General features: G+C 49.5%; 1 protein-coding gene across 6 annotated transcripts in view; it reads right to left on the bottom strand.

Moving 5' to 3' along the window:
• Positions 1–1,936: 1,936 nt before the first annotated feature.
• Positions 1,937–20,583, bottom strand: part of SAMD4A (sterile alpha motif domain containing 4A) — a 244,396-nt gene continuing 225,749 nt past the window's right edge. For 4 of the 6 annotated variants that reach the window (XM_082619236.1, XM_082619240.1, XM_082619237.1 and 1 more), the window contains 3 exons: positions 20,304–20,430; positions 12,121–12,204; positions 6,331–11,866 (listed from right to left, as the gene is read on the bottom strand). In XM_082619236.1, the coding sequence (XP_082475362.1) occupies positions 11,721–11,866; positions 12,121–12,204; positions 20,304–20,430 (357 nt within the window). In that variant the 3' untranslated portion in view covers positions 6,331–11,720. The other 2 variants (XM_082619239.1, XM_082619241.1) reach the window with 1 other exon arrangement.

Raw genomic sequence — 20,583 nt, 5'->3', positions numbered from 1 at the left:
AGAATAGGACTACTTTTTAGCAATTTGACAAAATAATTTTGTCTTTTGAATCTAGCATGAGATTGGGGGACTGTGATTTTTTTCTTTTATTTTTCTTGTATTTTAAAAAAGAATTAGACTTTGTGGGTTGGAAATAAACAGCCACCCCCTACAACTAAAATTCACAGGTAGTTTGAGAAGCACCGAGTGAGCTAGGCCATCCTAGAGCTACAGTTAAGCATCCAGAGGCTGAAATGCCCAGGGAAGGGGTAGTTTTCAAGTTTTGTGATGTGTGGATGGAAGATAGAAAATGAGAGTGCTTGTAGAAGCCTGTGGAACGGTATCTGTGAGATCAGTGCCTGGACAAAGTGTGGGCTGACACACTGTGCTTCGGGGCGGGGGTGGGGGCCAGATCCACCCTGACTGCTCATCTTTCTAGAGGATTAGGTTCTGGTTATGGATGAGATTTTCGATACCCCCAGGCCCTCCCCTCAGCCTCTGGGGACAATAGGTCTTGGGCTGATCAGGAGTCAGGGCTACATATAGATGTAGTGGCTGTTCAAGGGACAAAACCAAGGTACTTTCACAGGAGTTTGGTCCCTTTTTCTGTTCCCCTGGGCCGCCATTCTCATTAGCTTGGAGAGTATGAGTTGATTGTACCCATCTGTGCTCCTTCTGGATTCCTGGCTCAAACCCATTGCAGCCTCTTCCGAGCCAGTATGCTATATAGATATTCATCCCCTTTCAATAAATGCAATTAAATCTCTTTTTGGGAGGGGCTGCTAGGGGGAGTCCTGAAAACTTTACTACAGGAGTAACCATTTATCTAGGATTGAACATTCCATTACAAAGATGGCTGACAAAGAGCTACGGCTCTACTGATAAAAATTGCTAACTAACCCCGTTTTGGGCACCGTGCTGAGCCCTTTATGGTCCCTCTAATCTCACAACTCTCTTATCTCCCCTCGTTCCACACATTTCAAAAATGAGGCTCAACTTTTCTCTTATACACTATCCCCTCCTCACAGAATACCGAGATAGAGCTCATTTGGGTTATGGGAATTTAACTGTAGGAGGAATTTCATTTAATGTCTCAGCTTACAAGGCATTTCTTCACTTTTCCAGGGATCATTTTGGATTTTGCCAGTCTCTTGAGCAGCTTGAGCCTGGCGGAAAGGCAGTCACCGGATGGTCACTGTCACAATGTTAATTTGTGGTTGCCTCAGAGAAATCTCAGGTTGCTAGGTTTTGGTGGTAATAACCTCTGTATCCTATGTTTTATTTTGTCTTTACCTTTCTTTCTTTTTTTTTTTTTTTTGGACTAGAGTTTTAACTACACAAACCTTGAGTGTCATAGGCCAAAACCCAAACCAAACCCAAGGCTCAGAGAGGTTAAGTAACTTGCTCAAGATCACACAGCCAGAGAATGCTGGAGCCAAATTCAAATCCAGGTTTGTCTCTCCAACCATATGCTTAACTGACACATTATTTAGAATTTATATTAATGTATATTATATATCTTACTGGAATTAGAAGTATTAAAATAAGATTCAAGCCATGTGTATTGAAAACCCCAAGGCTCCAAGGAGGCTACTGTTTATGCTGTGGTTAAGGGGTAAAATATGATTTCAAAGGCACTGAGGGTGGAGAGCAAGCTATAAACAGTACCACCTGCAAGGTTAGAGTTTTTATTTAGAAACATGCCCCTAAGTCAGGTGATACATTTGTTGGTTACTCTGGGCACAGATCAAGCTGCATAAAATTTTACACCTCTCTCCCTACCTTTTTGTTAAAAAAAAGTAGCTCATGGTTGGAAGACACAGTTTTCATAGAATGGTCAGGGGGGACCAGTTTACAGGGATGTCAGGCTTATTCTTCCTGGCTGGCTTATTTCTAAGATTCAGTTCTTGTTTTCTAATTGACCATATTGAAGAAAATGAAAAAAGACACACACCAGTGTTACAAAACCTTGTATTAATCATTTCCCTTCACTTTCAATATAACGTTGATATGAAATATAGCCATGATTCTTAGTTACATGGGAGGAAATGAGTAATAAATACATTGTAGCAAGTTTAAACCACAAGGGTGTTTCACTGGTAACATTTGAAAACTGTACACTTGCAAAGAACAGCTTCTTCAAACATTAGTATATCTGTATATCAGTAAAGCTTTTACATGTAACAAACATGCTATTTCCATATATGACAAATTTAAAAAATATGCATTGCTTGGCAACATGAACTAGGCAAAAATAGTTCTTTGTTCACTAACTTTATACAGGAAAACAGGACGAAAGGCATGCATGTACAATAGGGATGCCTGCACGGGGCATGCAACAAAAGAAAGCTTTTTAAAAGTCAGCTTACATTAGGCATAAATACATGAGGGTTATATATTAATAAGGGAGGAAGTCTTCTGTTTGACATTATTAACATTCCTGTTTTCTTCCTATTCCTCCCAGAGGAATACACATTCACCTTTAAGTAAAGATAAAGGAATTACAAAAAAATAAAACTCACTTTGCAAACATCTCTGATGACTTGTAAAACAAAAACTCAACATTAGTGTTATCACAGCCCCATGTGCAAATTATCCTTCCCCAGGGCCTTCTTGTAACAGGCACACCTGAACGCCTTGGTTAGGCTGCTTCCCTGCACCCAAGCTGGGGCCACCTGCCCAAGACATCCCCAGAGGGCCACCGAGATGGGGGCTGCTTTCTCCTCCCCTCGCTGCCCTTCTGGTTGTGCGCCTATGCATTCAACCCAGCTCAGCCCCCAGCCCAGGCTCTCAGGGAGATCCCGGTTCCAGAGGGGGACGTGCATCTACAAACCTTGCACTGGCCGTAGCTACAAGACGGGTAGAAGAACAGAAGACCCGGAGAAGGCGCCCATTCCGTAAAAGGCAGCCAACGACACCTCAAAAGAAAACCTTGTTTCCCTCAGTGTCTCTTCAAATGAATGGGAGAGGGGGCCCAGCTCTAGCTCCAATCCTGAGTACCAAAAAGGGACCGTCAATACACAGCATTGGAGAGCTTGGTGCAAATAGCCGCCCTCTTCAGGGCATCTATTTTGCTTGCTGGCCCTTGGTTTAAAAAGTGAAACTCAAAAAGCATGTGGAAAACAAAACAAAACATATCAGCAGCAATGTTTCATTTCTTGTACACAGTTCATGTGTGTCTTCCTACTGTTTCTGGTAAGAAACCACTATGAATAAAAAGCACCAATAAAACATCATACATGATAACAATATCGTAGAACACCACTGTCCCTGGGACAATGTAGAGATGTCAAATACACACTGCTTAAATCAGAACAAGGGGAGAAAAAAAACCCATGTAGTGAAATAGATTTTACTCTGAGATTTTTAATGTTTACTATTTACTTAATATAAAACAGTTGCATTTGGGGGTCAATGGGTAAATACAAAAAAAAGGCACTGCCGCTTTATTACTAAATATCTGACTTCACAGCCTTATATGCATGCAACTGTTTGATTTTTTTTTTTTTTTTATAAATAAAGTTCTTTTGCCTTAGGATTTTTAGATTGAGCTGTATACCTGCAGTCAACACAGGACTCAAAACAAGGTGGGGACAGGCTCCTAAAATTTATCAGAACACTCAACTTAAAAAAAAATTAAAACACTAAGAGCAAAACACAACTAAGTAGATAAATCTATACACAGTCAATGAAAAATAAGCTTTTCTTTTAAAAAAAGAATTATGTTGTTATTAATAACAGACTTTATCATGGTTACCAGCCATAGCAAGTTAATAAGTAACATATCCAAAATAATATCTCTAATAATCAGATAACCATTGTTTCTATATTCAGTGAAGGAATAAATAGAAATTCAGATTTGCAAATACTTTAAGGTCTTCTTCCTTTTAAAGGATTCATGCTAATGTGATTGTGTTCACAATCTGTTTTCTGAACAACCCGAGTGTTTATGGATATACGTGTTTTGCAGCAGATCTGAATGCTTTTTAATTTCTCCACAAGATGTGTTATACCATTGTTCTTTTTCTTCCATTAACGTTCTTAGCATCCAAAAAACACCTTCGCAAACCCTCTGGTCTTGCCTTTGGCCTTCAACATCTTTGACTTGTCCTTCCCGGCTCACACGATTGTCCATCCCAACACATTCCCCAAGTAACCCTAAGCTTGCTTAGAAAAGGGGAGCGGAGGATGAATGTTAATGGCACTTGGTTAAAAAATATCAACTAAAAAATGCTGCCTCTTTCTGCAAATGAATTTGCATCTTTAGAACATAGTCACCCATGGAGAGCCCCCCACCTTTTTTAAAAATGCAGTGCAGGATGTTGTGGATTCAAGTGTTCTTTGCTTGCTAAAGGCTCTCTGTGGTTAAGATGGTCCCACATTTTAGACCTTAAGAAGACTTTGCAAGCTTCACAACATCCAAGGCTGTGTTGGGTGTACATTTTCAATCTTGAAGGTAGAAGAAAGCTGTTTGGATTTCATTAAGGCCTTTTAAATTGTATTTGCTTCATTATTTAAAAAAATAACCCCAAGCAAACGCAGTGATTTTCATGGTCTGATCTCTTTAATTTCGACTCTGACTTTGCTAAAAAACAAACCCAAAAAAATGGTACCAGACACCCATTCAATAAACAGGCCTCCTACCATCTCCCTGATCTCGCCTCTGGCTGAGCTGTCACACCATCACTTACACAACCCAATTTTCCAGCGCAGAGCACAGCTCCTCTTGGATTTCCTCTAATACCCTCCATTGCATTAAATTCCAAATGTAGCCTTTCTTGCCCTTAAGAAATAGAGCTATTACTTTTTGGTAGCGTAGTTTGTTAATCTCTCACCATGTAAGTAGTAGTTTTGTCTCCCTTCCATGTGGGTGGATAAATCAGCCGACAACACAGCAAATCCCTGACGTACGTGATAGAATCATCATTTCCATCATGAAGTCGACCTTTCTCACATCTTCTTCCACTGCCCACCTGGGACGTCTCCCCGCAGCTCTCTCTGCCACTTGCTGACTGACCGTTTATACACTGTTGCCGGACCTTGCTCTTCTCTTCCTCTTCCTCAGCGGTGAGCGAGCCAAGGGGCTGCAGCCCCCAGGCTGGGGTTCCTGCGAGCAACCCCCCAAAAGCGGCCTTTTGAGCTTATTATCTGGGTATTAAGGCCTCTTGCTAGGGAAAAATATCCATCCTTGCCTTTTCTCCTCCAGTGAAACTTGTACCCACCTCTCTGTGTGTGTGTGTGTGTGTGTGTGTGTGTGTGTGTGTGTGGACGAGAACAGGAGTGATAGGATGACACCCCACGGTAGGGTGGGGAGAAAGAGGTTCTCCGGGTGAGAAGCAAATCCAGCGTAGAAAGGGCAGCAGGATTCCTTTAGACTCTCTAGGTGACTGCGCGCAATCCCATAACCGATCACATGGTGGCGCCCTTCCCAGTGCTCCGCCCACTCCAGCCACACCCTCAACTCCACCGACACACCTCTCCCACCCCCACAGGTGGGAGACACAACTCAGGCCTACGTGACCGCTCCGTCTTCCCGAGAAGCAGAGCTTGGCAGCCATTTAAAAAGACAACCCTGCTGCTATTATAAAAATAGAGGAAAAAAATGAATCCATAGCGACAAATCCTTTACAAAAACCATAGTATGAAGAAAAGTTCTATCCCAACCCTTTACACATTATGTACCCTTTAAAATTGTTATGTAAACAATACACAAATCAAAGTTTATCTGAAATTTTGTTGGAGGGAATTTCTCCCTTCCTGCCCCCATTGCCATGTGGACTTCTTCTGCGGCTGGATTTCAAGCAGGGGCCTCAGGGAATCCAATCAGGGGAGACATAAAAAAGCGAGCCGCCGTTGTGCTTTGGTCGCAGGCATCCGTGCCTTCCTCCTGGGGCCTGACTCTGAAGGCAGGCTTCTGAGAAGGCTCCCAAGGGCTGGGGCTTCTGCCTCCCTCCCAAGTCTCTCATCTCCTTCCAAGCGGTACCCTCTTTTTTTTTCCCCCTCACTTCCATCCAAGAAGCCACTTGCATTCCCTCCACCCGTTCCCAGTCCTATGTTTCCCTTAGAGATCCCTCCCCATGCCCCACACCAAGCCATCCCACGACAGAAACAAATGACAAAATAACCAGTCCCAGGTCTACTGATATGTTTACAAGGACGACCTACGCTCTCACAAAATCAAAATGGGAGAGGGACCAGGGGAAAAAAAAAGGCTGCAAAGTATCTTGGAGGATTCTGTGCAACCCTGAAGATGGCTAACACTGGACCCGCAGCAGTCGATTTCACGGCCAGCGCGGTCACTCTCATCTTCAGCTCTAGATTGTGGAGGTCCGGTCAACCCCGTCTGGGAGAGAAAGGAGGACACAATGGGCACAGGTGAGCAAAGCAATTCCATTCATGCCCACCGATTCCAGCGTCATGCACCTTGGACCTCCCAGTCTCTGAGGACAGATAAGGGTTAAATTCATCCATCCATCCATTCACTCATTCTTCACATACCCACCCACTCAACATAGCTATTTTTGCTAGGAGCCATACTGAGCCTGGAAACCAAGATGAAAAGACCTAATCCTCACACTTAGTCCAAGTATATATATATCCTAGATAGGACACAGACATGTAAACTGACAATGACATATGAGGGATGGTTGCTGTAATGGAGTAGGTACCAGGCACAGCAGGAACATGGGGCAAGGAGTGTTTAGATTGCCCTTGGAAGTCAAGGATGGTTTCACAGAGAAAGAAAATGACTTTGTAGATGGTCTGGTAGGAGAAGAAAAGAGGAGGCAGGAGAGTATTAGGGTGGGGAGGGCATACAGCTCATGTACAGGCGTGATACTGTTCATCAAATGGTGGGCCTGGGGGCGGGCTGGAGGTTTAGGATGAAGGACAGGAGGAGTGGCAGGAGATATGGCAGAGAGCCAGCTAGGTTTTGCAATACACATGCAGGTGGACCTGTCCAGCTCATGTCCCTTTCTTTGGGAGCATCTCCCTTTCCCCGTGAGTCCCTGCTGAAAGGCCGGGGATGAGTGGTGGTGACTGCGATCCCTGATCACAGCTGAGCAGACCAGGGGGATGCAGCTGACCCAAACTGATCCAGATTCTCTGTCTCAAGAATCTGATCAGGGGCAGAGACACCAGGATGAGATTTTTTTTTGGCACCTGGAACTGAAAGATCCAGTGGACATGGAAGAGTGCCGAGGCCACCCAGCATATGCCATGTCGGTGTTATGGAGAATCGGTGAAACCAGGCTATAGAGAAAGTGGGGGACATGCCTGTCAGAGAGGAGAGTCCATGAGTGAGCCAGACCACAGAAGGAGTCGATGCCTGCCCAACCCCTTTTCACACGGGACTGTGGGAGAGTCCCCAGAATCAGACCATAAGGGTCTTGTGTACTATTAACAGGAGCTTGGACATAGGTAATTGGGGATTTATAAGTGGTAGAGTAACCAGATTTGACTTCAGAATGGTTTCTCTGGCATGGCTGGTGGCAGGTGAACCAGTTAAGAGGTCCCTACAATGGCCCATGCTAGAGTTTCTCCAGTGAGCAGAGAGAGGCATGGATTAGTCACAGGAGGTAGAAATGACGATGTTCAGTGACCACTAAATGAGGGCCAGGATGGGATGCAGGATGCCCCCCTGGTTTCGCTGATGTCCACATGTCAGTAGATGTGTCTTGGTCTAAACCTCCGCATCACAAGGCCCGTCTAGCAGAGGTGCGTCTAGATGCAGTGGGCAGAGCTCAGGTGTGAGAGGGGCGTGGCCGACTGTTCCAGGGAAAGCTGGGGGACCTAAGTGATACAGGGGAGTACTGAGCCCACTGCAGGGGTCTCCTGGCCGCCTCATGGGTGGTGCCAGGCTAGCATCTTGCCAGCAGGGACTTGGAGGAAAAATGTTTCTTTCATTCAGATTTTTAATGAGATCACTGTCGGTCCACATAAGAAAGAGCACCCTGTTTCTGAGTTTGCCCCTAAGGTAACATTTTGCAAAAGTATAGTATAGTATTACCACCAAGATAGTGACATTGATGTAATCTACCCATCTTACAGATTTTCCCAGTTTTACTTGTACTCATGTGTGTGTGTGTGTGTGTGTAAAGTTCTACATGATTTTTTGAGAGATTTTAAAGAAGGGAAGCAAATGGCCCCTGAGAGCATCTGTTGTTTCAGATTATCAATCCTAGAGGTCCCCAGATGTGAACGAATCACCTCTCCCTGCCTTCCACGCGTGTCAACCTTAGCCTCTTGAGTGGTGGCTCAGCAGTGGTAACTGGCTGTGGGAGAACAGTGAGTGTGTGTATGTGTGCACACACACGTGTGTGGGTGGGGTGAGGGTGCGGAGGCCACTCCCTCGTCTGTAGAAGCGCAGTGCACACTCTTGCTGGGCCTCACTCGTCCATTCATTAATGTCAACCTTTCATAGTTGTTGAAGTAGGAGCTGAAAACAAGAAAATCTCAACTAACCCAGCCCCAAGTTGCATTTTCACAGAATTCTCACCCTATACCTCATCCTCCAAGGGTGATGGTCGGTATTCACCTGCAGGGGAAATGACCAGTGGGTTAAGTCCAGACTCACCATTTACAGTTGTGCGGGTCGTGCACTGCACAACTCAAAGGGGCACCGTTCACACGCAACCATCATAGGTTTTATCATTGTTGTGGCAAATTTCAAATGCAAGGCAGAATAATGTCTTGAGAAAGTGGAGCCTTTTCCCGATTTGCACTTATATCGGCTATAAGTGGAGCTTTAAGTCCCAAGAAGTGAGGAGAGAAGGTGAGGAGGAATGACATCGGGATCAGGTGAAGCACAAACCCCAGAACATCCGAGGATGGACCGTGCATTCCTCTTTATGGTTTGATTCACTATGGACGCCATTCTGCCGGGCGGAGCCTCGCAGACTCATTCTGCTGGTACTGAGACTCCCTGAACACCTGGGGCCACCAGTCTCCTAGGAGCAAGCCCAGCAGAGCCAGATGAAAGCCTTAAATAAAGACTCACACACCAAGATGGCAGAGGCAACCCACCCCCTGGGCTTCCTCACCGGTTCTGTCGGAGGGGCCTGGGGAGAGAAAAGGAGAGATGGATAGGGAAGGCTAGGGAAAAGTAGCTTAGACCAACACCGAGAGGGCAGCAGTTACTGGAGGAGACTGAAAGAGCAGAGATGCCAGCGCAAAAGGATGGGCCCCAAGGCTTGGGGCCCCGGGGAGCAGCCCCATTAGAATGGCCATCCTGGGATGTGGTGTCCTAGGAACTTGGACACCTCTCCCCCTCTTTTCTTGAGATGCAAGCAGAGGAACATCTTTTTATTTTTTTAATTTTTTTTCTTAATTAATTAATTAATTTATTTAGGGCTGTGTTGGGTCTTCGTTTCCGTGCGAGGGCTTTCTCTAGTTGCGGCGAGCGGGGGCCACTCTTCATCGCGGTGCGCGGGCCTCTCACTATCGCGGCCTCTCTTGTTGCGGAGCACAGGCTCCAGACGCGCAGGCTCAGCAGTTGTGGCTCACGGGCCTAGTTGCTCCGCGGCATGTGGGATCCTCCCAGACCAGGGCTCGAACCCATGTCCCCTGCATTAGCAGGCAGATTCTCAACCACTGCGCCACCAGGAAGCCCCGGAACATCTTTTACTGCCCTGCTTTCCTCTCCCTAATCATTCGTCCTCGTGTAAGATAACTTCACTCACTGGCAGAAATTCTGTTCCCAGCAAAGTCATCTCCGTTGGCACCTGGCGGGGGTCGGCCAGCAGAAAGGTATTGTCACAGTGGGAGGGCACACCGCTGCCACCGCACCCAACTGGGCCACCCTGAACCTAATTTGCATTCCCTGCTCAGGAAGCTGCTTATGAGGCTTCCCACCAGAGAGGATTATTGAAAAAAAAAACACAGCAATAAAAAGGCTTAGGAGATTAACAAGATGAAAACATTAGCAAGCAAAAAAACCCAAAAAACAGTTCACAGATGTTTCCTGTAAAAATAGAAGACCAGGCTAAAAATGAAGTCTTTCAACGAAGACCTCCCTTTAATAAAGAGCATTTGGCATTACTGCTATTAATGATGCCATGTTAGTACTTAGTAGATTGATAACAGCTTCCAACACACCAGTTACCTGAGATCTGTCAAGCCCGGGGGGAGGTCAGTCCTCCTGGGTGACTCTCACAGGCAATGCAGGACTCAGTGGAGTCGCCCTGCAAGCCAGCGCCTGTCAGGTGTCAGGTGGGAGGGCACCTGGGCTGCCTACAGGGGGCTGAGCTTGGCCTGAAGGCTCAGGTCCGGAGGTCTTCCGTTTAGGACAAAATTGAGATATAATTTGCACACCACGAATTTCACTCTTTTAAAGTGTACAATTTGGTGGTTTTGAGCATATTCACAAGGTTGCACAGCCATCACCACCATCTAACTCCAGAATATACTGTCACCCCCAAAAGAAATCTGGTGCCCATTAGCAGCCACTCTCCATTCCCACCTCCCTCCAAACCCTGGCAGCCACTCATGTGCCTTCTGTCTCTGTAGGTTTGTCTATTCTGGACACGTCACATTAAGGGAATCATACACGGTGTGGCGTTTTGTGTCTGGCTTTTTCACCCATTAGCATAATGCTTTCACAGATCCGCCAAGTAACAGTACTTCGTTCCTTTCCAAGGCTGAATGACATTCCGCTGTGTGGCTGTAGTGCATCTCGTCCATCCACAGTCATCTGCTGACGGACCTTTGGGTTGTTTCCCATTACACCTCAGGGGCCGTCAGGGTGCTGACCCAGTCTCCTCGGTTACCTGGAGAAGGGGAGCCGGTGGCACCACACGCAGAGGCGCCAGGAGCGAACCAGTGGTGCTGCGAAGCTCCTAAGGTCTGAACCGAATGGCCAAGGGAGAGAGAGTGGTGCTTGCAAATGGGGTTCCCCGGAACCCCAGCGGGGGGGCACGGAGGGAGCGGTGCCCCCCACCGTCTGTCTGCTCAGAAGCCCTGGGAGGCCTTCAGCTAGCTCCCTTCTGGTATTGAGTGGAGGCTTTCTCCAGGCTATGGAGACCCTTGCATGGGTGAGGTCAGGTGGCTGCAGTCCCGGCCTGTACTCTGCTTCACACAGAGCATTTACCTTTGTCCTATTTGGTTTCAGGATAAGACTGTGTTTGTAGAGACTGAAAATCTAGACACCCCTGGTCAGGAGGACAAAGCTCTCTGGAGCAGTGGCTCATGACAGCCTGTCTTTTTGCTGCTGCTGGGCTAGCACAAATTGTACCCCTCCGTGTACCCGTCTCTGGCTCTGCGGTGGGTGAGCACGTCCAGACCGGACAGGGCTGTCGGGAAGGGTCACAGGAGGCCTGTCTCAATCTCCATGACTCACAGCCTCCCTGGAGGTTGGCAGGAAGGGGCGGATGTCTCTTCTCTAGTCTGCCAAACATCCCCAGGGCTGGCAGCGAGTCCAGGCCAGAGGAAGGCACCCGTTTAGTACCAGGAGGGCACTGAAGGCCTCCCAGGGCTGTTGTGACAATGCAGGGCTGCAGAGCAAACACACAGTGGGACGACCCAGCTGCTTCTGGGAGCTCCTCCAGGGGCTGCAGCCCCGCACACCACTGGCGCATCCAACTAGACCGTCCCTGTCACACTGCGAAGGACGCCTCGGACGGCTTGGGGCTCTGGGCGTCGTGGAAGCCATTGGAACAGCGAGATATAAAAACAAGGAGGGATTTTGGTTTCAGAAATTCTATTTTTAGAGCAAGTTGGGATACGCTTGGACCGGACTGGGGGATCTAGTGCCGAGAAGGAAGGAATCCAGTGCTGTGGGGGAATGTTTCCACTAAAAGCCACGTCTTGTGTTCCTGGCTCCTCCAGTGCCCGCATTGGGCTAGGACAGCTGTGGGGCTGGGACTCCAGTGTGCCCTGGGAGGTGGAGCCCCTGGGGAAAGAGGGCAGCCTTGGTCTCCGGGGCCCCGAGGCACCTCCCAGAGGAGGAGGAGCAGGGCGCTGGCGGCCACTGTGTATCGCGAGGCTTGACGAGGGTCCGACAGCACCCTGCAGCCGCTCTCCCTCTCCCTCGCTGTCCCCTGCCTCCTCGGCCTGTGCCCTTCCCTCTCTCCCGAGCTGTGGAGGATGGCACGTGGCTGGGGGTCCTCGCAGGTGTGCAATGCCATGCGGGGAGGGTGCACTCACCTCCCAGGGCGTGCTCGGTCATACTGAGGCACAAGGACTCCAGCCTGTTGTTGATGTCAGGTTCAGTCACGGGAAGCTGGAATTCTGCAAGGGACAAAGGGTTCCGTTGGTGACAGGGACTCTGAGAGCAAGGAGGAAGTAGGCATGGTGTCGCTGGCTCCACCTGCCAGGGTGAGGGTTTGGAGTGCCTCCCTGGGAGGACTCGGGGGGCGGAAGAGACCAACAGGGCCGGCGTGGAGGGTGAGCTGGACTCAGGTTCAACCAACCTGAGTCTGTTAGACACACTGAGTCCATTGCAGCTGGAAAAAAACTGGTGACTAAAAATAGCTGTCATGGTCACAGTCTGCCAGGCCTCTGCTCAGACCCCTCCAGCAGCTTCCCATCGGAGTAAAAGCCAACCCCTTGCCATGGCCTGCAAGGCCCCGAAGACCTGGCCTCTTGTTACCTCTCTGCCCTCGTACAGCAACCCCTTCCTTCACTCCCTACCAGGCCCTTTTCTACCCCAGGGCCTTTGCACTGCTGCTCCCTCTGCCCAGAATGCCGGTCCCTGGACATTTCCATGGCTCACTCTCTGCCTGCTGTCACGTCTCTGGCTCTACTGTCTCCTTGGAAAGGACTTTCTGTTCATTGTATGTGAACAGAATTTTTCCACCCCATCCCTTTTCTCTGCTTTATTTTTCTTCATAGCCATCAGCAACATCTGACATGTGTGCATTTGTCACCTCCTCCCAGTTGAACGTTTGCTTCATTGGAGCAGGACTTGGCTTTGCTCCCTGTGCCTAGAACTGGGGCCTGGTGCATTTCTGCTTCATTGCAAGGAGCAGGAAAGGGAAACCACAGCCTGTCAAGAGCCTCTTCTGAGTCCAAGACCCTGCTGGGTGTCCAGTTCTCAAGTGGGGCTCCCAGAGGCTAAGTGACTTGTCAAGGCTAGCCAGCTGACACGGAGCTGGGACAGGAACCCACATGGGTCTCACCCCAGAGCTGGTGCTCCACTGCACACTGCATGCCTGCCATGCCTGTCAACACTCTTAAACTCCAAGCACTGAGAAGCAAGGGCTGAGACGTCTGCTCTGCGGGTTCCCGCTACCCAGGACAATACTGTGCATTCTAACCACAAAGCCCCCTCTACCATGTGGACCCTCCCTATCTCTCCAGGCTCTGAGCCCTCCTCCTCCAAGGGGGAGGCACCCCTGAGCCTCCTCTGTCGTGCTAGGGCTCACCATCAGCACCTCCCCCATCCTCCCCATCCTGTGGAACTCTTGCACATCCTTAACTAGTTCGGAAGTGCCTTGCAGACAGCAACGATGCTCTCAGATTTCTCTGACCCTCCCATGATACCCAGCCATGGCCTTCTGCACCCCTCATACCTGTCTATGGAGTGATGAAAAAGATGGAACTAGAAGGAAACTGACAGCTATTGTGAAACTCGGACAGAACTGTGAAATCCTATGGGGGAGGGCAGAAAAAAATCAGCAGTGGGATATGTTCTGAGTGCCTGGGGAGTCTCAGCGTTGCCACTGCCTTCCTGTGACACCCTGGGAAGCTGTTCCCTTCGTTGGGCCTTAGCTCTTCTCTCTGTAAAGTGGGGAAAGGATCCTGCGGCCCAAACTGCAGGCCATTTCCTGGCTCCCTCACATCTCCACTAGGGGGCGCTTGGGGCCAGAGCGGGGAGGGAATGAAAAATGAGGTTGATGGTTTGGTGGGAGAGGAAGTTGAAACCAATGGCTAAACCAAAGTATTTGTTTTCCTCGAGGAGCTATACATTTCAGCCTTCCCTGCAATCTGTGTTCCCCATTACCAGCTAATTCAGAGGCAGATGTCGTTTCCGTTATTTAAAATTCTCAAAGAGAAGGTTGGCAAAATGGATCGATATGAACACTGGGGAGAAGATAAGGTTCTTTCTGACACCGGTTCCAGCATCGATGGGTCTGAAAGACAACTGTGCCAGTTCATGAGCAGACAGAGGACGACTGGGCTTCTAGGGAAGCTGGTTTCCCCACACCCCTATCCACCACTGCTCTGAGTAGGGTCGGGCAATTAGACAACCCAGAGGGAAGAGCATTTTAGTATTTTCATCCATTCATGTGAAAATCATATGCATGCAAAAATTAGCAGCCTTCAGGGTGTGAAATCTATAAAATAGAAACACAATTTTATATATAGCCAGTTAGCAAATAAAAAAAAAAAAACCCCAGCAGTTACAGCCATCCATATGCTCATTGTAAAATTTAGTTTACTCTCTAGCACTCCCCTTTAAACAAACACTGTGGAGAGATTTGGATAAATAAAGATGCTCGACATTTGGAGAGAAGTGTTTCAGCTGCAGGATTTCTTGCCAACACGCAGCAAAATGGCATTTTCCAAGCCTGGGATTGCGTGTTCCAAAAAAAGGGGGGCTGAGAAATGTGGGGCTCTCTGCTCCAGAATCTCCAAACCCTAGTGGCTGCTCTTTTAGGTTGAAAGTCGGCATGCTTGCTTTTTATCCTCCAGCTCTTCCCTCTGTTGCACGGGAGAGTCGTGACTCCCAGCCACTCTCAGAGCAGCTTTGAAAAATTCTAAGTCTTGGGAGAAGCCCGTATGTTCACACGCTAGAGTTTCCTAATAGTGTGACTTTTTAATTGTGTATTTGATAAAAACAGATCCGTGGCATCTCCCTGCACACATGAGACAGAGGGAGACCAGACGGGTGAAGAGCAGCTTTCCATCTCGGTTGGAAGCCCTCAGCCACGGGTGGCTTGGTGGGCAGAGCTCTCCATGCCCCGACTAAGCGTGTGGGCAGCTCCTGCCCACAGGTCCACTTGGACCACAGGCCTACTCTTGTCCTTGCTCCTGCTCAGCCTGGAGGCTCATCGCGTTTATCCTGGGCCCCCAGCTGTAACGGACCAGGCAGGTGTAGTTTCGAGTCTTCGGGAGGGCAAAAAGGATAGACTCTGAGCCTTCTGTCCTGTGGCCTGAGCAGGCCTGTTGTCTTAGCTCGGATGGCATCTCTGAGTACGAGGGATTCTTCCCCTCCCCATCAGACCCTTCCAGTATTTAGGATGTATTTGAGGATCCCCAGTTCTAGGATGCCCAAAGTCTAGGCTGACGTGGGACTTTCAAATCGTGCCTTTTCAGAAGTCCCACAAGAACAAGGACTGCCGTTCAGGCCCAGGGTCAAGAGGATTCTGGAAGGAAGCAGCGCCCATCCCTAATGAGGTGTTGCTGCAGGGTCCACCTGGGGGACCCCCACGTGGCTTTTCCTTGGCCGAAGCAGCCATTGCAGCTGAGTCTCATGGCTGTGGCACCTGAAGTGTCCTTCTGCCGCTCTCTCCAAGTCCCTGAGGCTGAGGTAGAGAGGCCAATGTTTTTAGGACTTTAGAATAAGAAACAAGTTGGGGCATTCTAGGAAAAACCTTGGGAATCCCACTTTGCCAATGACAGCCGAGGCCACTCTGCTGAGTAAACCAGGAGGGCTTTGAGTCTGGTTGAGTGAGAAGTGGGTGGCTGGAAGGCGAGAAATGAGGAAAGTCAGGCTCTTGAGGAAGGGGTAGGGAATGCAGGAGTGGGAGCTACACAACTGTGATGAGGGGAGGAAGGAAGATAAAGGGAAGGCGGGAACCAAGAGGAAAGGGGGAGAATGGTGTCAAAAGGAAAAGGGATCAGTGCGGGCAGGGAAATGGGCCGATGCGGCCGTGCAGAGCTGGTAGTGGTGGGCAGGCGGCAGGGAACACAGGTACGCAGTTGCTCCCTGAATCTGCTGTGGGGAATGGAGCTCTTCTCTGGGGACCTCACTCCTAGATCTGCAGAACTAAGTGCTGCGGAAATCCTATGGGACCCACATTTTCACAAAAAATGATGAGGAGGGCTTCCCTGGTGGCGCAGTGGCTGAGAGTCCATCTGCCGATGCAGGGGACACGGGTTCGTGCCCCGTTCCGGGAAGATCCCACATGCCGCGGAGCGGCTGGGCCCGTGAGCCATGGCTGCTGAGCCTGCGCGTCCGGAGCCTGTGCTCCACAACGGGAGAGGTCACAATAGTGAGAGGCCCGCGTACCGCCAAAAAAAAAAAAAAAAAAAAAATGATGAGGAGACTATGGTACATGACACTATTGTACCATCTTGCCCCAAGTCAGTCTCTCTGAATTTGGCTCTCAGAAGCAGTGGGGCACAGACCCAGCTGGGCTCTTGGCTGTGATAGAACTGATTCATTTGCCAACCTCCCTGCCCATTCTCTGTTCGTCCTGAGCAGGGCTGTTTGCCTTGGATTACTAGAAGGAGGGAGCAAATGTTGATCAGGTACTCTAAGTGGGTCCCTGTTCTGGCCTCTGCTTCTGCGGGGCAGCCCCTTCCATCCCCTCAGTGGAGCCAGTGCACTGACGGCACTCCCCCTCTCCCCTCTCTTCCTAAAGGCAGTTCTCTGGAAGGAGTCTGAAACTCACTCACACTAAGGAGAAGGGAATGATAACAGCTTCGTGCCCTACGCTCCCAGGTGTTCTAATGATGGAAGGATTCCAGTCATGAGCCGCTGCATAGGGGAGGTGTGCGATGCAGAACAGATATGTCACATCATGAAATGCTGCCAGGTAAGGCACTGCTTTACCCATCTCACGTCTGGGTGGTCCAGCACCAAAGGTAGTTTGCACATGGTTTTGTGCAAGGGGAGGATGAGGTCCCCGGTGAGGCTGCCCCGTCTACCTTTCTCCATGCTTTTCCTTTGAAGTCAGCTGCTGGCCCCCTCTGCCCTTTCCTGTCGGGCCCTCTAGGTGGCGGGGAGCCTCCGTGGCCTCCTAGTGTCACGCCAGGGCTGCTCTGAGATCCTCTCTGATCCCAAGGGTGGAGGAGCCCGGGTTAGCAGGGTCTGCTTCCAAGATAAGGTGTCATTCTGCGAGCAGTTTCCAAACTAATTTTCCAGTTGGGAAAACACCCTACCTCTCAGAGAAACATGATCCCTCTCGCCAGGCACCACCCTGATTTTGAGCTCATCACCCCTTGGTGATGGTATCAGACCCTGTCCTCCTCTCTCTGGGAGGACCAGCTTCATGTTTCTTACTCATCCCACAGGCCAGCAAGAGGCAACAATCACCGATGGCTCTCCTGGCTTGTCCTGGGAAACATCTCAAATCTGTCCACATGGGAATGAAGTGAAGAACCACCCCTCCTGCCCTGGCCTCCAAGGGGCCCACGGATTCTGTAGGTCCAGGAAAGAAAGAAGTGTCTCGCAAATTCAAGCAAGGTGACTGATGAATTGATATACAACTTGGAGGCTGGTTCTAGCCCCCAGGCTTTTCTTTAGTCTTCGGAGACATTCCATCATCTTGATGGGATTATTTTAAGTTTATAGAATCCAAACTTCCTTAGAATGTATTGTAGTCTTCAAGATTTGCTCAGATGGGTCAAAATGGGTGCTTTGAAGACATCTAATGGCCAGGAGGAAACCACTATGTTGGAATGTAGCACAGTTTTCTGAGTATTTAATTTTGGGTTGGTCGCACATCTCTATTCCATTTTGCCTTCAAAATTACTACTGTTTGTGTATAGATGAAAGCCACTTTCTGCCTTCCTGATTTCTGCCTACCTGATGTGATGCTTATGGTCTGGTCCCAGCCCCTGGCCCTCAGGCCCTAGATGCAAAGGCTGAGGAGGAACTTTCTGCACCCATGGGGAGGACTTTCTGCAGCCTGCTTTCCCTTTAGCCAGGGATCCTGGGTCACAGCTGTGCCATGCCTTGCCCTTCATGGCTATGTCTCAGGAATAGCCACCCCACATGGGCCAAGGATGCTGGGCAGGACTTAGGAGTGGCTTCTGCTGAGCCCTAACCAGGGTATTTGCAATCAGGAAATACGGAGCAGTCCTGTCCCCGTGCTGTGGTTACTAGAAATGCCGTGCCTCATCAGGGCCTTGCTGGAAGTGGGTTTGTCATGCTCGGGTGAGAGGTTAATTAAAACAACAACAATAACCCAAGGGTTCTAGAGTTCTAAGTCCAGTATGTGAAGAACATTATTGAGAGACCTGCAGATAACTACCAGGAAAACTGAAAACAGTTGGAAGTGCTGCTTCTGGAGATGGGACTATGGGCTGGGAGGGGAGGGCAGGGGGAGTCATTTTCTCTTACAAGCTGTTTGGTATTATTTGATTCTTTAACTATGGGAACAAGAGGCTTCATGGGAAGAGGGTGGAAACAATCTTAGGGTCATAGCTGACCTGAGCATAAGCCACTGTTCAGCATTGCTGTATAACAGCAGAGGGGAAACATAGTGCAGATGGAAGATTCATATCAACAGACCCAAATGGTTCTTCTCCCAGGGAGGACCCAGCTCTTCCTGGTGGACCTGGTCTGCCCAATTAAGATGGGGGACAAAGAGGATGACTGAGGACTTGGAAGAGAGCTGCAGGGAGGTAAAAAAGAGGTAGGAAAGAATGGAGAAGTCTACAAGTATGTGAGGATTGGAAGAGAGTGGTCGGCTAAGCGAGGGCTCCCGTGAGGTTGCCCGGTGGCTGGGCTGCAGTCCTGGGGCTGAGGTCACGGTGAACTATTCATTTAAGGTGAAAAGGTCTCGTGCCCAGTATGTCTTCAAATCTTGTCCAGATTCTCTTTTTACTGGGAATGGATTATACATAATTCTACATGCAAACAGAGGCTGGGACTAAATGACCCAGGGAGAAGGCCTTCACACCCCCCCAAATTTTATCAAGTATTTCTTCCTGGGAAGAAAAATAGCAAGTATCAAAATGAAGAAAAGGAGCTTTAAAACAAAAATGAACAAATAGGTATAGAGTCCTAGAAGTCAAGAAGCAACTTTTTTTTTTTTTTTTTTTTTTGCAGTACGCAGGCCTCTCACTGTTGTGGCTTCTCCCGCTGTGGAGCACAGGCTCCGGACGTGCAGGCTCAGCGGCCATGGCTCACGGGCCCAGCCGCTCCGCGGCACGCGGGATCTTCCCGGACCGGGGCACGAACCCGCGTCCCCTGCATCGGCAGGCAGACTCTCAACCACTGCGCCACCAGGGAAGCCCGTCAAGAAGCAACTTTAAACCAGCCTCTGGACTATGTGGACGTCCCGTCCTTTCCTGACATACCTTATGCCCTGGTGGCTCCCTGCTATCAGCCCCCGCCCTTCTCCTCGGTGGCCTCTCCTCCTCCAGCCTGCCTTCCCTTCACTCCTCCATGCTTAGCCCTGTCTGACGCCCCTGCTCCAAGTCTTTTATCAATTCCCCACTGAGAGCAGCTGAAGTCTGAGCTCCTCGGCCTTGGATTCAGGGTCCCACCTTTGGCTGCAGTCTTTCCAGCTTCCTCGGTCTACTTGCTGCTACTTCAGCCTGACCCCTCTGCCGAGCCGCCGTGGGACTCGCTGTGGGACTTGATACCCTTGCAGTCTTGCTCTCTTAGCTCCTTCTGCTTGAACTCCACCCTCCTCTTTCCATCCCTTCACCCTCTGCTCCCTGAAGCTCACCTATGGCTCTAAGAAGCTTCCTTGCCCACCCAGGCCACAGTGACATTTCCCCTCAAACTCCTATAAGACATGGTACAGAGCACGTCTACCCAGGGTGAGGACCTTCCTCTAGGTGCAACCCATGTAGTAATTGCTTGCGGGGCTTTGCATTACTCATGGAGTCTAAGAGGTCACCGTCTGCACAGAAAAACGTGCAGGCATCTGTTGGCTGTATGTAATTCTGGCTACTCTGTTTGAGGAGGCGTGGTCAAAGGTGAAATTGACACGAGGTGCACCAAGCTGCTCTTTAACCAAGTAAAGGGAAGATGGCTGGATCAGCGGTCACGTGTGCAAGGAACTCCCAAACCAGGGGAGTGTCTCAGCATCAGCACTGTCAAGTTTTCTTCCTCTGTCTCACAATCTACACATTCCCCCACGTATATACCAACGACACACACGCTACCCATGAAACGCCTCCCAACTCCCCCCTGAAAACTCCCCAGTAATATCTCTGGGTGCATCAATCTAGAAATATAACTAGGATCAAAAACACCCCCAACAGATCGCAACCAACTCGAGCTCCGTGTGCTGGCTCCCAGCCAACCAGCCGCTATTCACACTGGCAAGGCACCGTTTAAAAAAGGAAAGGCTTCTATAAGCTCAAAAGAATGCACGGTGACAGTTGAGGCTAAGCACTTTCTGCCTGGGCTCACTGGGGCATCTATTTTGGCGACCTGGCCTCCCCTAGAGGAGACCGAGGGATGGAGGGCCGGGTCCTACCTGGCTGCTGGAACATCAGCATGTTCTGTGGCGAAGTGTGCACAGGCAGCGAGCGGGTCCTTTGGACTGAGCTGTGGGTGCGGCTTGGCATGCTATTGCTGCCCCCGGGGTTGGCGAACCAGAGGTTCTAGGGAGAAACACGAAAGCAGAACCCGTTAGTCCGGACACCTGGGGGGGCCCCCCAGCCAGAATCCAGGAGGCAAGTACCCTGGGAGGACTCTCTGCTAACTTCTGGGAAAGGGCTTATAGGCCAGCGCAATCCATCTGCTTACTTAGAGAG

Source organism: Mesoplodon mirus, assembly GCF_964341445.2.
Source record: "Mesoplodon mirus genome assembly, chromosome: 4".
Classification (NCBI taxonomy): Eukaryota; Metazoa; Chordata; class Mammalia; order Artiodactyla; family Ziphiidae; genus Mesoplodon; species Mesoplodon mirus.
Note: the sequence above shows the minus strand (reverse complement) of the source record. Positions and strands in the feature narration are given on the sequence as shown.